The sequence below is a fragment of the Ctenopharyngodon idella genome, chromosome 22 (assembly GCF_019924925.1).
Source record: "Ctenopharyngodon idella isolate HZGC_01 chromosome 22, HZGC01, whole genome shotgun sequence".
Taxonomy (NCBI): domain Eukaryota; kingdom Metazoa; phylum Chordata; class Actinopteri; order Cypriniformes; family Xenocyprididae; genus Ctenopharyngodon; species Ctenopharyngodon idella.
Genome location: NC_067241.1, coordinates 13,798,940 through 13,813,502, shown reverse-complemented (window position 1 = coordinate 13,813,502; position 14,563 = coordinate 13,798,940). Strand labels below are relative to the sequence as shown.

General features: G+C 39.3%; 3 protein-coding genes across 4 annotated transcripts; all 3 read left to right on the top strand.

Moving 5' to 3' along the window:
- Positions 1-1,072: 1,072 nt before the first annotated feature.
- sike1 (suppressor of IKBKE 1) lies at positions 1,073-5,439 on the top strand. 2 transcript variants are annotated; one of them, XM_051879514.1, is made up of 5 exons: positions 1,073-1,441; positions 1,777-1,882; positions 1,966-2,108; positions 4,114-4,227; positions 4,613-5,439. In XM_051879514.1, the coding sequence occupies exons 1-5, from the start codon at positions 1,304-1,306 to the stop codon at positions 4,730-4,732; spliced, it is 621 nt and encodes a 206-aa protein (XP_051735474.1). In that variant the 5' UTR covers positions 1,073-1,303; the 3' UTR covers positions 4,733-5,439. The 2 variants fall into 2 exon arrangements, with proteins under 2 accessions (XP_051735474.1, XP_051735473.1); XM_051879513.1 differs by having other exon boundaries at positions 1,074-1,465.
- Positions 5,440-6,360: 921 nt separating this feature from the next.
- Positions 6,361-8,850, top strand: micos10 (mitochondrial contact site and cristae organizing system subunit 10). The gene is made up of 4 exons (XM_051879510.1): positions 6,361-6,546; positions 7,071-7,118; positions 7,192-7,301; positions 8,687-8,850. Exons 1-4 carry the CDS (start codon positions 6,483-6,485, stop codon positions 8,693-8,695), a joined length of 231 nt encoding a protein of 76 aa, XP_051735470.1. The 5' UTR covers positions 6,361-6,482; the 3' UTR covers positions 8,696-8,850.
- A 702-nt stretch (positions 8,851-9,552) lies between these two features.
- On the top strand, positions 9,553-14,448 carry htr6 (5-hydroxytryptamine (serotonin) receptor 6). Its single transcript, XM_051879509.1, has 3 exons — positions 9,553-11,467; positions 12,730-12,864; positions 13,964-14,448. Exons 1-3 carry the CDS (start codon positions 10,466-10,468, stop codon positions 14,321-14,323), a joined length of 1,497 nt encoding a protein of 498 aa, XP_051735469.1. The 5' UTR covers positions 9,553-10,465; the 3' UTR covers positions 14,324-14,448.
- The last annotated feature ends 115 nt before the right edge of the window (positions 14,449-14,563 follow it).

The following is a 14,563-nucleotide window of genomic DNA, read 5'->3' as shown; positions in this document are numbered from 1 at the left end:
AACATGTTAAAACATTAGAAACGTTAATCATGCAAGCAAAATGCTAAAACATGCTAGCAATGTGTTAAAACTTGCTAACGATGTGTTAAAACACGTTAGCAATGTGTTAATTCTTGATAGCAATGTACTAAAACATGCTAACAATATGTTAAAACATGTTAACAATAGCTGCATCCCATTATGGAGGCTGCATCCTCCGGAGGTCGCATTTGAATATTCTGCATACGTCATCAAGGATGTCTTATTTAAGAAAAGTAACCGTAATGAAATTGACTTATTCCTTGTGAGGTGTAAAATAGTGTAGTCTTTCTTACTTTGCAATCTTTGGTTACTTTTCTTAAATGAGACCTCCTCGATGACGTATGCAGCCTTCAAATGCGACCTCTGGAGGACACAGCCTTCAAAATGAAATGCAGCTAATGTGTTGAAACATGCTATTAACCTGCTAATTCATGCTAACAACATGCTAGAAACATGTTAGCATTGTGTTGAAACATGCTAGCCATGTGCTAAATCATGCTAGCAATGTGTTAAAACAATAAGTATTTTTGCATTATGGTTGATAACTGATATCTGATATTATAAATCTATACTGTTGTCAGTTCAGTTCAGTTCTTTTATTTATAACACACATTTAAAACAGCCACAGGACTGACCAAAGTGTTGTACAAGCTCAAATAACCAAAGATAGAAAAGTAAACTAAGAAGCAACATTAACAAATTTTAAAACTAAGAAAAACAAAATAGATCAAATAAACAAAATAAAAAATTAAAACAAAGGAGTGACATTAACGTCATGTACATTAAAGCTGTATCACTGCAAAAAATGCTTTTCTTACTTAGTATTTTTGTCTTGTTTTCTGGAAAAAAAAAAAAAAAAAGTCAAAATTAAGTGAGTTTTTGCTTAAAACAAGCAAAATAATCTGCCAATGGGTTAAGAAAAATAATATTGTTTTCTGTTTGAATTAAGATTATTTTTCTGACTCCAAAAATATGTTAATTAAAAATTAATTTGAGTACTTTTATTTTTACCCAAACTTTTATTTTGAAAATAAATGGTTCAAAACAAAAGGGTTGACGTATATTTGACGTTGACTAGTACAGGAAGTTCCTTTAGTTTGTTAGTTGACAGATTTCCTTAATCGATTATCTTAATAGACTTGCCCTTTGTGCTCGATATAAGGAAGTAAATATGTAATATATGTCAACATTTTTCTATTACTACTGTTATGCATCACGCTCAATAAGGACAGCGGTGTAGTTTCAGTGAATCGCTCATTCTGTTGAGTAACTCAAGCCGGTGATGATGTCGTGCTCGCTGGAGAAGGTGCTCGGCGACGCGCGGACGCTTCTGGAGCGGCTGAAGGAGCACGACACGGCCGCGGAGAGTCTCATCGATCAGTCGAGCGTCCTCAGCCAGAAGATCCACAGCATGAAGGAGGTCGGAAACACTCTCCCTGACAAGGCATGATATGAAATCTCTTACTGACCACACTACAGAGCCGATGTATGACCTCTAAAAGCATGCACTGTACGAATTACAGTTGTGTGCATGCGTTATTGCATGTACATTGCACAATATGAGACCTTCAGTGTTGCATAGTATGTGGCTTATAGTGGGTAAGATCTGAATGTAGAAGACATTGCAAAAATTATAATATATATATACACACACACACACACACACACATAGGGAATTATTATTGTTGTTGATTATTTATATGATCAGTGGAAGAATCAATACCCAATATGAAGTTCTGTTTTTCCTGTCTTTAGTACACGGAGGAAGGCACAGAGTATCAGGAGCTGTCCAGATACAAACCTCATGTCCTGCTAAACCAGGAGAACACCCAAATCAAAGATCTCCAGCAGGAGAACAAAGGCAAGGCGGCTTGAGTTTCTTCAAAGAGTCTCACATACATTTTTAAAGTGAATCGTTGATTCAGCTCTTTGTGCTGTTCACAGAGCTCTGGCTGTCTCTGGAGGAACACCAGTACGCTTTAGAGCTGATCATGGGCCGATACCGAAAACAGATGCTTCAGCTGATGATGGAGAAGAAAGAGCTGGATACCAAACCTGTGCTCAACCTTCACCATGATCATGCCAAGGTGCCGAACCTTTGCTTTCTTATTAGTTTGCATTACATAAGTTGTCTTTCCTTTAATGTGCCTCTGTTATGCTTTTTTGGATATTACATTTCATGCGGTGTGTAATGTAGCTGTTTGTGAATAAAGGTCTGCAAAGTGCATTACAAATAAAGTTAGTCTCCTAAAAGAAAGTATTGATTCTGAAATGCTGAAACGAGTCGTCAGTAATTCCAGTCTTACTTCCTGCTCAAACCTACGTAGGTTTGTAAGAAATTTGCATAATGCCAGCTTATAATCTTCACTGGCTGCCCGTGAACAACGTCTACTTTGACCCTCAAACACTGTAGTTGTAGCTGAGACTGGAAGAGTTTTGTTTGTGTGTAGACATGTCAAAAAGACGCTGTTTTCTGTACTGTGAAAGGAAATCCACTTTGCTGCACTTCAAAAGCACGAGGCTCGCACTTAAAACCGACACCATCGTTACTGTTCGTATCACTGTGTATCAAGTGCTGAGGAAGATCCAGAGCTGAGATTCAGATATGGTAATGGGTGTTTGGTTTTGGACACACGCTGTAAGGTCAACCAATCACAACAGACTGGGCCATCTGACCAGTCAGAGCAGAGTAGGCTCCTGGAAAACCGGGGTTTAGAGAGACCAAATCTACGGAGCCCCGCACATGACATGTAGGAACAAAATAGTAAAACGTCCGCACAATTTAGCAAATCGAGGGAATGAAATAGTAAGTTGTGTGCACGATTTAGCAAATCGAGGGAATGAAATAGTAAAAGTGCACGATTTAGCAAATCGAGGGAATGAAATAGTAAGTTGTGCACATGATTTAGCAAATCGAGGGAATGAAATAGTAAGTTGTGCGCACGATTTAGCAAATCAAGGGAATGAAATAGTAAAAGTGCACGATTTAGCAAATCAAGGGAATGAAATAGTAAAAGTGCACGATTTAGCAAATCAAGGGAATGAAATAGTAAAAGTGCACGATTTAGCAAATCAAGGGAATGAAATAGTAAAAGTGCACGATTTAGCAAATCAAGGGAATGAAATAGTAAAAGTGCACGATTTAGCAAATCAAGGGAATGAAATAGTAAAAGTGCACGATTTAGCAAATCAAGGGAATGAAATAGTAAAAGTGCACGATTTAGCAAATCGAGGGAACGAAATAGTAAGTTGTGCACATGATTTAGCAAATCGAGGAAACGAATAATAAGCTGTGCACATGATTTAACAAATCGAGGGAACAAATAATAAGTTGTGCGCATGATTTAACAAATCGAGGGAACAAAATAAGTTGTGCGCGTGATTTAGCAAATCAAGGGAACGAATTAGTAAAAGTGCACGATTTATCAAATCGAGGGAACAAATAATAAGTTGTGCGCGAGATTTAGCAAATCGAGGGAACAAATAATAAGTTGTGCGCATGATTTAACAAATCGAGGGAACAAAATAAGTTGTGCGCGAGATTTAGCAAATCGAGGGAACAAATAAGTTGTGTGCATGATTTAGCAAATCGAGGGAATGAAATAGTAAGTTATAAGCACGATTTACCGAATTGAGGGAACGAAATAGTAAGTTATAAGCACGATTTAGCAAATCGAGGGAACGAAATAGTAAATCGTGCGTGCAGTTTAGCAAATCGGAGGAACAAATAATAAGTTGTGCACATGATTTAGCAAATTGAGGGAATGAAATAGTAAGTTGTGCACACGGTTTAGCAAATCGAGGGAACGACATAGTAGGTTGTGCGCACGATTTACTTTTTTTTTTTTCTTGCATGTCATGTGCGGGGCTCTGTACGAATCTTTTACTGAACGGTTTCAGTGAGAAAAGAGATGATGCTGCATTGTATATTATGAGAAAATTAAAGTGCTTTTTGACCTGCATGTAAACCTGAGACCTTTAAATCCAAATAAGCCATCTTTAAAATAGCATAATAGAGGCACTTTAAAATGCATCTGATTCAGTGTTCAAAAATCAGGCAAAATGAAACCATAAATAAGCCTTTATTTCCAGGAGGTTCAAAACCAGTTGGAGCGGATCTGTGAAATGGGTCAAGTTATGCGTCAAGCTGTACAGATGGATGACCAGCACTACTGCTCTGTGAAAGAGCGACTGGCACAGCTTGAAGTAACGGCTTTATTTGAATTTGCCACATTAGACACTTATAAATGATGCTTTTGTATATCACCTTTATTTTTATAGTGCTTTATACAATAGAAATTGTTTTAAAGCAGCTTCACATAACAGAGAAGTAACAGAATTAACAATGAAAACTTCACATGAGACTAATTCAAATTCTGCTGTAAAGAAGCTCAATTCAGTTCAATGTTGATCCAGTTCAGTTCAATAACTGTGTAAAGTTCATTCATTATGAAACAAGTTCAATTTTGCTCTACAGAAGACAATAGTGTCGTAATTTAGCTTCATCTGATAGTGTCAGTGCAGTCAAACCAATAATGTTGCTGATTATTAGGTGTATGTTAATATAATGTATATATTTGTGTTGATGCAGATTGAAAACAAGGAGCTCAGGGATCTGCTGTCCATCAGCAGCAGCACCATCAGGCCGAATAGAGAGGAGACAAACCCACCAGAGACGGCGGCCAAAACCCCTGAGAAACAGGAGTCCTAATAGAGGAAATGTTACTTTAGATGGCAGTTTGTATATTTGTATGTCGGGTGATGTTAAAATCTTTATTAGGTTTTCTAGTGTTCTTCTGAACTGTCCTGGCGGTGGTTTACAGTAGCTTCCTGCTGCCCGATGATGCACTTTCTGATGTTTATTGTTAATGATGCTGATGTTTTTGTTCAGGAAAGCTCAGTTTTAATAATAGACACTTAATAGCTGCAATGCAAATTGCAAATGTGCATTATAGATAAATTCTGCCTCTATTTCTAGTAGCATTTTCCCCAAAAAATGTTTATTATAAAATGAGATTTTTGTCTTAAATTGATTCGTAGCTTTACCTTCAGCAGGTTTATAGGTCATCTTAGGTCACACGATTAAATTGACAGCTGTCTAATGTGTTTGGAGTATTCTGTATATGTGAAAACAGATTATTAACAGACCTATTAACTAACCTCAGCATAAGATAGTTGTATCGATAATAAAGTTGTATGTATCAGCAGTATTGCATCTGTAAACAGTTTGATGTGATGTTCTTGTACGTTGTGTCACATGTACAACACACTTCCACAGTGAAAACCGCCACTCAACATTTGCCAGTCTTTTTATTGTAAGTTGTCGTATTTTCATCTCAGGAAAGCAATCATATGTACCACAGTTGTTATTTTGTATAACTCAGTATGTAAAATAAAATAGAAATATTCAAGTTTAAACGAGTTTCATATTATATCATAAGGTTGATAGTTATGTGATGAATCATAATCAAGTTTGATAATGTATGAATGTTTTGTAGTTTTCTAAAAACCTAGAAACCATTATATGGTGTGACAGTTCATATCACTAAATAGTTTTTTAAATCTACAGAAATCAAGCATTTGATTACATTTAATAATTTTTGTATATGATTTGCTTTTGTATCCAAACAGCCAGTTTGGAGGACTGGATCTATTTAAATAAATCTCATTTTATTTAGTTTTCTTGTATTATTATTTTTAAATATAAATTAAAATGGCTGATTATCAAGCTATAATTAACATGGCTTGATTTCATTATATTGATTAAAGGGTTAGTTCACCCAAAATAAGGGCAAAAAAATACATAAATAAAAACATAATTTACCACTTTATTTACAAAATCCAACGCGCGTTCACGTAACAACGTCCACTCTTGCGTCAACACAACACTCATGTCGTGGTGCTCTCGTGAACGTGCGTTAGACATTAATATTTTGTAAATAAAGTGGTTAATTATGTTTTTTTTTGTTCAAACAGCACTCGCGTGTCTTCGTAAAATTGAGGTTAAACCACTGTAGTCACATGGATTACTTTAATTATGTCTTTAATACCTTTCTGAGGCTTGAAAGTGGTATTTGCGTAGGCTGTCAATGGAGGGATGGAAAGCTTTCAGATTTAATAATAATAAAAAAAATCTTAATTTGTGTTCCGAAGATGAACGAAGGTCTTATGGGTTTGGAACGACATGAGGGTGAGTAATTAATGACTGAATTTTAATTTTTTGAGTGCACTAACGCTTTAATAGGAATTTCCATTAAAATATGTCATTTTTCCTCGTAATATCAAGTCATATTATACACATGGGCAACTAAACTTGCATTATTTTCCCGCCTGTCCAGCTGGTGGCGCCATCATATTGCACGGATGTACTCCTCCACTGTCGGTGAAGGAAAGTATGACAGCGTACTAGAGCAGCCTTCAAGCCAAAGTCATCCCTACTAACACTGCTGTCTGCTGTCATCATGTCTGAGAAAGAGCTCGGCCAAAAGTGGGATCGCTGCCTCGCAGACTGCGCAATTAAAGTCGGTAAGGATTCGTTTTATTTAATAATCAGCTTTACGGCAGGTGGTCAGCTTCGTGTAGGGCACTCGGGTCATTGATAAGACGTTCACACATTGGATTGGACTCAAAACGTGGTGAACTTCCTAACTAGACGGCGTTTTGGGCGGTACACCCATTAAATCTTGTATAAGTAGGTAACTCGTTATGTTTCGAGAGGGTGTTAGGCTTTGAGAAATATTGTTTTCTGTGTTCAAAAGGTGCTAGGTGAATTACTACTAGGACCGCCTATCACTAATCTCGACAGAGCTTAGTATGTCACTAGTTACTATGGTAGTGATATACTACTAGTACTATGGATAGTTACTCTCGACATGATACAATGGTAAATCTATGTTTTAGAGCATTTTGGACTGTTTTTCTACCATGTGTACCATGATATAATCATGGTATTTCATTAAAAGACCATGTTATTGCAATCTAACACCATCACAGTACCACAGGCAAGAGTAATTGTAGAAGATAGCTAATATAATGGTTTTCTCTTGTAGGTACCGGTCTGGGTCTAGGAATTGTGTTCTCTGTTGTATTCTTCAAGCGTAAGTATTTTATACTATATCAGACTTATTAGAATATCTCTTCATCCATGTTAATATTAAGATATTTTTGCAGGCCGGACGTCACCCATTGCCTTTGGTACAGGACTAGGTCTTGGCATGGCATATTCCAACTGCCAGAATGACTTGAGATCACATTATGTACTGCACAGTAACGTTGCTAAGGTTTGTGTTTTTGATTTATAGAGGCTATGTGTTGATCAAATCTCACTGTTAACTTGTAGTTCATGTCTGTGTGGCAAAAATATCTGTTTGCATTGGAGACCTTGGGCTCATTTGTCAAAACATGCAAAGAACTAGAGACCCCAAAGTTGGTCAGATTACTATTCAGGACCTCCTCTGTAAGTGTGCCAGATTTCATCATTTTCCTACAGACAGTTCTGTGGGCTGCCAGACTCCCCTGGCAGATGAATAATTAATAATAATTGATAATAAGAAAACTTACGATTCACGAACACTGGAGGGGCTACACACTGTCTGTGCTTGGCGCATAATTATCCTAAATGCGAGTGTATGAAAATATTTTTATGAATCATAATTCAGTATTATTTTATCATTTTGATATACTGTTTTGTTTATATTTTGAATTGGATTTTTTTTTTTCTGTTTTGTATGTTTTTGACATTTTTAAAAAATGTCTATATGTAGATTTATTAAGCTATTTTAATACCTCAACATAAACTAAATGAAAATGAGAAATGTTTCTAGCTTAATGTTTTTTATGGCTTTAGTTTAACGATAATAACCCTGACAAAAATATACTGTTGCCCATCTATATAGTAATTTATGTTCATAGCCTAGTCCACACATACACAGGTACGTGTTTTTCCTCCTTTGTTTAAAAAAAAAAAATCACGTCCACATGAAAACACAAAAAACACGCTATGAAGCGGTCAAGAGCATGCCAAACCAATAGGTGGCGATATAACCCTAACCGTAAAGCCATGCTGGTCAATCAGAAGCCTGGAAAAAAGGATTATTACTCTGCTAAAATCTCTGGTTTCACCGTCTACACGACAACACTGTAACCGGAGTTTCTAAAAATCTTCACCCTGGCAGGAGTTTTCAAAAAATGTTCAGTTTCAGTGACCGGATACTGTGTTTGCGTGTGGACGAACGGCCAAACCGCATATAAAAAAGCTGTGGTTTTAAAAATACCCATGTTCATGTGGACACAGGGCTTATTTTCAGTTGTTACAATGTTTTTTAAAAAACAATGACATTATTATTAAAATTAATTAAAAACATAAATGATTAAAACTTCTAAATACGGCATATTATGTGGCAGTGTAATTGGAATATGATTATGTAGCCAGAATATTTTTATGCATGTAGATGATCTCTGTACACCGTCATCTTATGTACCAATCCATAAAGTTTGTATGCATGCTTTTCTTTGGTGTACACGTTCTCTTTGCATCAGTTTCTATCTTTTATATATGTTGATTTGTTTGCCAGCTTTAACATAAGATCATGTGCATGTGCTCAAGACATTTGAATATCAGTTGAAGTGTTTAAAATCCTGACCGCTGTTTTCTCTTGTGTTTTAGGAGCAGTAGAGTTGCATCAGTTATGGATTCGGTCATCTGCCTTGCTTTTCTTAATTGAAGCCTGACTGCACTGTCAGACTGGTTGTCTTTCTCTCTCCATAATATACATGTTCTTGTACAGGACAGTCTGTGTTTATTTAATAAAATTATAAAGGAGATTTGAAGTTTGCTAAGGATGATATGAATGTGATTTTTTTTTTTTTTTAATTTATAAAAAAAAAATGGCCCTATAATATCATGCGTTCCAAAAATCATAGGCTTCTATTATAACCCCAGTGATAGCAGCCCACACTGTCCTCTGCCTTTTGACCCAGGCTAAGATGATTTTTGGCAACCATGCAAAACTAGTGCACTTATTATGCCTAAAGCAAAAAACCTGCAGTGTGTCCAGAGCAGTGTTGGCATGGTGACAGTTCTCCAACAGTGAAGTACAAGCATACATGTTTTTATTCCTCCGTGCTACTAATAATTGCACTTTTTTTTTTTTCTTTTGTATTGTTTCTTTTTACCTAAAGGTAAAAGTACATATCAAAATAAGTTTCCATGCATGATCTTGTTCACAAGTAAGGCTTCAGAAATTGGTTGCAGGCATGTTTATGCTTATAAAATTACAAATATTAAATTAAATGTATCATCTCTTGCATTTGTCAAAGGTATTCACAACAGTTTTGGAAGACCGTCTTTTCAGCTTCTCTTTTGGAATAAACTTTAATTTCAAAACCCTTTGATTCTTTCTCTGTTCCAATTCTCGGATTTACGCACTACAGCATGCAGTTGATTACTACAAAATATATTTTTTATAAAAGAAAAACCCAAACCAAACAATGAGTTTGGAAGTCTATGCACAATGACTCATAATCTCTCATATACATTATTTGTAAAGGTACCGATTATCACAAATAGTCAAGATACCGAAAAATAAAATGTTTACATGCACACATGGGCTTGTAAAATAACATTTTGTTTGCACATTTACATAAGCCTTCCGTAAGATGTTAACTGCTTGCCTCAATTAACCCTGAATAATGATTGGCTGTGAATGTGCATAAAGTCGCATTAAGAGTGCGATACTCGGACACGCTTTATGCCCAGCGGCAGAGTGTGGATCCTGCAGGCACCCTGAAGTGGACGATACAGGGATTAGGAGGGCATAAGGAACAGCAAAGACGCCAACACAGCTAACTCTAGTGCACTCGTCCGCTCCCTTTTACTCATTTACAGCCACACAATTACTGAATAAAGAACGTCAAGCTCATAAAAATGCATAGAAAGCAAACAGAAATCCACCTCACTGGGAAGAACCGGACCGAGATAAGTTTGTTTTTTAATTCACCCATCTAAAAATATCTATACGGTAGTCTTGCTCTTGTAACACTCCCTCTCTTTCTCACACACTCTTGTACTAAAAACCCACCTCTCAGTTGCCCTCCCCCAAAGAGTGTCATCATGACACGTAGCTTTGAAATACTCTGACAGGCACAGAATTGCTCATACTGGTGCTAAGCATTGAAGAAGCCAGACTGTTGACAAGGAAATGTGTCATTTTATTGCTTTGCTCATCTCACATTAACAAATGGAGTGATGGCAGCTGAATATCCTTGCACTGATGTGACTGAGGCGCACAGAGGGAGTGAAATCACCAACCTTGCCAAGGGAAAGATGGAAAGGATTACTATAAACGGGACATCTTGATCTTTTTCGCCACCTGAGGAGGTCTGCATCAGATTTCAGTGAGGTGACCCGCAGATCAACTGTTTCACATTCAGCATCACTCTCTCAATGCACTTGAAAAGCGCCGGATGTGTGTTCGCTTCATCGAGACCTGAGGAAGCGCACACAGTCCTATTCAACTCTCCGATGATGAGTGGCTCACCTATCCCTCGAGTAGAGGCAGCATCAGGTGCAGATCCCTGGAACGTTCACAGGAGCTTCAATGACAGCGGTCCTATTGGAGATGGTTGGAGCATCAGCGGCAGCGGTCCCTGGCTTCTCGCAGTCATGCTGTCCCTCATAATTCTGGTGACAGCTTGTGGGAACATTTTGTTGATTGCCTTGGTGTTTGCACATCGGTCTCTGCGCTGCACCTCCAATTGCTTCCTGGTGTCCCTCTTTCTGTCAGACTTGATGGTGGCTCTGGTTGTGATGCCCCCTGCTATGCTCAACGTGCTGTGTGGGACCTGGGTGCTGGCGCCTGGATTCTGCCCCATCTGGCTTTGCTTCGACGTGATGTGCTGTAGTGCTTCCATCCTCAACTTGTGTGTCATCAGTCTGGACCGCTACCTCCTCATCATCTCTCCGCTGCGATACAAACAGCACATGACCCCGCCCCGTGCCTTGCTGTTGGTGGGCGGGGCTTGGGGGTTGGCAGCCCTCACTTCCTTCCTGCCAATCAAGATGGACTGGCACAGCCTGGGTCGCATGCAAGACCTTTCCGAGCACAATCCCGCCAACGCCACAGTCTCGCAGTTGAGTTCATTCTACCCTTCTTCATACTTCCAGCTTTCCACGTCAGGGACGCCATCCACGCAGTGCCGCCTGCGGGTGACTCTCCCCTTCGCCCTTGTGGCGACCTTTCTCACCTTCTTCTTGCCCTCAACAGCCATCTGTTTCACCTACTGCCGGATCCTGTTGGCGGCCAGACGACAGGCACGGCAGGTGGAAGCTCTTACTCATCCTCCTTACCCACATCACTCGCACGGCGAACCATCTCGGCCTCCGTCTCCAGGTCACGTCGTCCATGATGGAGACGACTACAGCCATCAGGAGCCACGACATGCTCCGGTGAGAAGTCCTGAGTCAGAGAAAACACTGGGACAGGAATTCAATTTGTCAAGTAGCAAGTACCAGAAAAGAGTTATTAGATGCAAACTGTGATGGATGTATTGCTTCATTGAGGGCCCTGTTTCCACCTGGTATTAAGATGCGTGTTTTAATCCGTCTCTTTTGTCCACTTTCAACCACTTCTGTCCTGATTTCTTCGAGGGGAGGGTCTATGGGCGGGTAAATGTATGGGTTTTTTCAGATCTTCCGATCTAGTGGACAAAATAAGATTGTGCAATTTACATATGAACGTAAAAGGAGATGACGGAAAAAACACGGAGAGCAGCAGCTTTTGTTTATGCTCTGACAACCGCAAGACCACACCGAATGCTGTGAGTGCGTGTTAGAAATCGGAAATGGTGAGAGAACATTGTGCTTGGTACATTTTTCATCTTCAAACCAAACTTGGGTCTTCAGCCGACAAAGGTTAAATCCAGTCTGGCTAGCGCACTTCCCATAATGTTTACACATTAGGTCAGTAGGTGGTCTTTTGTGGCAGTTCGAACACATTCGACCACATGAGCATTTCCACTACGAAAGCAATCCGGTCGAATACGTTTTCGACTACCTCTGGTTGAAAGTGGACGAGCTCAAAACGTTTTACACCCCATTTACACCTGTATTTAGTTTTGTCCACTTGTGATCCGATCAACCAAAATGCATCTTAATACCAGGTAGAGACAGGGCCTATGTGTAAGAATGTGTGCAAATTCTTCTTCAAACTTGCCATGAACTCTTGACAAAGTAAGCCACTTGGAGTGTATGCATGCTCAAACTCTTATAAACTATTGTTCATTCACAAACCCACCACTTATGCAAGCGAAGGCTGTGCCATTACTGACACACAATGCATTAGGTAGAGAATGTCTAGAGAATTTCGTGTACCCTAACAAACACAAAAAGAAAGCTGAAAGAGATGTAGCAGAAAAGGAAAATTTGATTTTGAGGACTGGAACAGAAAGTAATGAGAGACAAGATGAGGGTGTCGGAGTGCAATAAGGCATTTGAAGATGAGGAAGGGCGAAAAGGGAGGGTAGATCTTTTTCAAGACAATAGCAAAGACCTTGTAAGGCACTGTCACTTTCAAGAGCTTTCATCTGAGAGAGGGAGAGACATAAATAATTACCCCAGGCCAAGGTAACATTACTACCCATCTCTTGGCAGGCGGATCACTGTGAAATCTCTATGAATTTATTCTTTCTCTCTCCATCTCTTTTTCTCAGTTGTCGGTGAACAGTGAGCGCAGACTGGCTCACAGGCAAAGGAAGAGAGCTCTGAAAGCCAGCCTTACCCTGGGAGTGCTCCTGGGTCTCTTCTTCAGTGCCTGGCTTCCCTTTTTTATTACCAACATGGCACAGGTCAGTTCACAAATCACACATAAAGGGTTAGTTCAACCAAAAATGAAATTTCTGTGATTAATTACTCACCCTCATGTGTTCCAAACCCTTAAGACCTTCATTCATTTCAACACAAATTAAGATATTTTAATAAAATCTGAGAGCTTTCTGACCTGACTGCAAGGCTATTACCACTTTCAAGGCCAAGAAAGGTAGTAAAGACATAGTTAAAATAGTCCATGTGTCTACAGTGGTTTGTCAAAACGCTGGCTCATTATTGGCCACTTTTGCATCAGCATAACACGTATGCGTCGTGCTGCTCAAGTGAAGAGCGTCGGCCAATAACGAGCCAGCGTTCTGACAGGAAAAAGTTGCGTCTACAACAAACAGCGTAGGAGAATGACGGAAGAAATTGTTGAATTAAGTTATTTTTATTTTGTTTTTGCACACAAAATGTATTCTCGTGGCTTCATAACATTAAGGTTGAACCACTGTAGTCACATGGACTATATTAACAATGTCTTTACTACCTTTCTAGACCATGAAAGTGGTAATAACATTGCAGTCTAAGCTCACAGATGTAATCAAAAATACCTTAATATGTGTTCCAAAGATTAACGAAGGTCTTACAGGTTTGGAATGACATAAGGGTGAATAATTAATGACAGAAATTTCATTTTTGGGTGAACTAACCCTTTAAGAAACATCTCATTCACTTTGAAAGCGAACCTTACCTTGACCTTAACAAGCATGCAACAAAAAAATGGGATGAGCGGCAAATTAATTGCAATATGACAAAGAGAAAGGTTCCCATTTAATTGAGCAATTTTTTCTTATCCTGCTCTCAAGTTTTCAACAATCTCGTCCCCCATCTGTGTCCCTCACTTTGCTCAGATTTTGAGCTTCTGGGCAAGTCTGTCTCTAGCCCTCTTTCACACACAATATGGTGCGTGAATAGCACTCCATCTTTGTCTCTTACTCTCACTTTCTTCATTTGTGGAATCCCGACATCCTCTTCCGATGTACTAGACATCTTTGACCTTTTCCACCTCTGGTATTGAGTCTCAGCTACATTGTGTATTCACATTGTGATCTAAGACCTTTTATTCTGTACATTCAGGCAGTGTGTGAGTGTATACCACCCTCCTTCTTCGATGCCATCACCTGGCTGGGCTACTGTAACAGCACCATGAACCCAATTATATACCCAATGTTCATGAGGGATTTCAAGAGGGCTTTAGCAAGGCTTCTACCCTGCTGTTCTTCATCTCAAGCCCCTCGTAGACCATCACTGGCACTTTCCCTTTCTCTACGCAACTCAGGAGAACCGCAACTGCCCACCGAACCCCCCTCCCTCGTGTCGGACCCGCCTCAACTGCCAGCGACGGCCACGGACGCCGTTAACCTTCTCGACGCAGAACACGCCGGGATCGACCTGCCTCTGCTGCTGCCCAACCAAGTCGATACGCTGGACGATTGATACACTGACTGAGACTAGTGCAATATACTGTGGACAGCAAGATGTGTGACTTATGAAAAAATGTGTTAAAACATACCGTGCTAAAAAAATCAATGGGATATGTGTTAATGGTGCCTAAACTGGGAGGCTGCATCGCTCCTCAAGGCAGATCACAGAGATTGTACATTTAGAAGAGACTCAACACACATCCCGCTTCATTCATTACCATAACAACCAAAACAACAGATGGATAAAGCAGAC

Bases quoted from the DNA above. Each gene is read 5' to 3' on its own strand.
- sike1 (XM_051879513.1), top strand. From the start codon at position 1,304: ATGATGTCGTGCTCGCTGGAGAAGGTGCTCGGCGACGCGCGGACGCTT. The intron at 1,883-1,965 runs GCAAGGCGGCTT...TGCTGTTCACAG, and splicing joins TCTCCAGCAGGAGAACAAAG to AGCTCTGGCTGTCTCTGGAG. The intron at 4,228-4,612 runs GTAACGGCTTTA...GTGTTGATGCAG, and splicing joins AGCGACTGGCACAGCTTGAA to ATTGAAAACAAGGAGCTCAG.
- micos10 (XM_051879510.1), top strand. From the start codon at position 6,483: ATGTCTGAGAAAGAGCTCGGCCAAAAGTGGGATCGCTGCCTCGCAGAC. The intron at 6,547-7,070 runs GTAAGGATTCGT...TTTCTCTTGTAG, and splicing joins AGACTGCGCAATTAAAGTCG to GTACCGGTCTGGGTCTAGGA. The intron at 7,119-7,191 runs GTAAGTATTTTA...ATATTTTTGCAG, and splicing joins CTCTGTTGTATTCTTCAAGC to GCCGGACGTCACCCATTGCC.
- htr6 (XM_051879509.1), top strand. From the start codon at position 10,466: ATGCACTTGAAAAGCGCCGGATGTGTGTTCGCTTCATCGAGACCTGAG. The intron at 11,468-12,729 runs GTGAGAAGTCCT...TCTTTTTCTCAG, and splicing joins AGGAGCCACGACATGCTCCG to TTGTCGGTGAACAGTGAGCG. The intron at 12,865-13,963 runs GTCAGTTCACAA...CTGTACATTCAG, and splicing joins TTATTACCAACATGGCACAG to GCAGTGTGTGAGTGTATACC.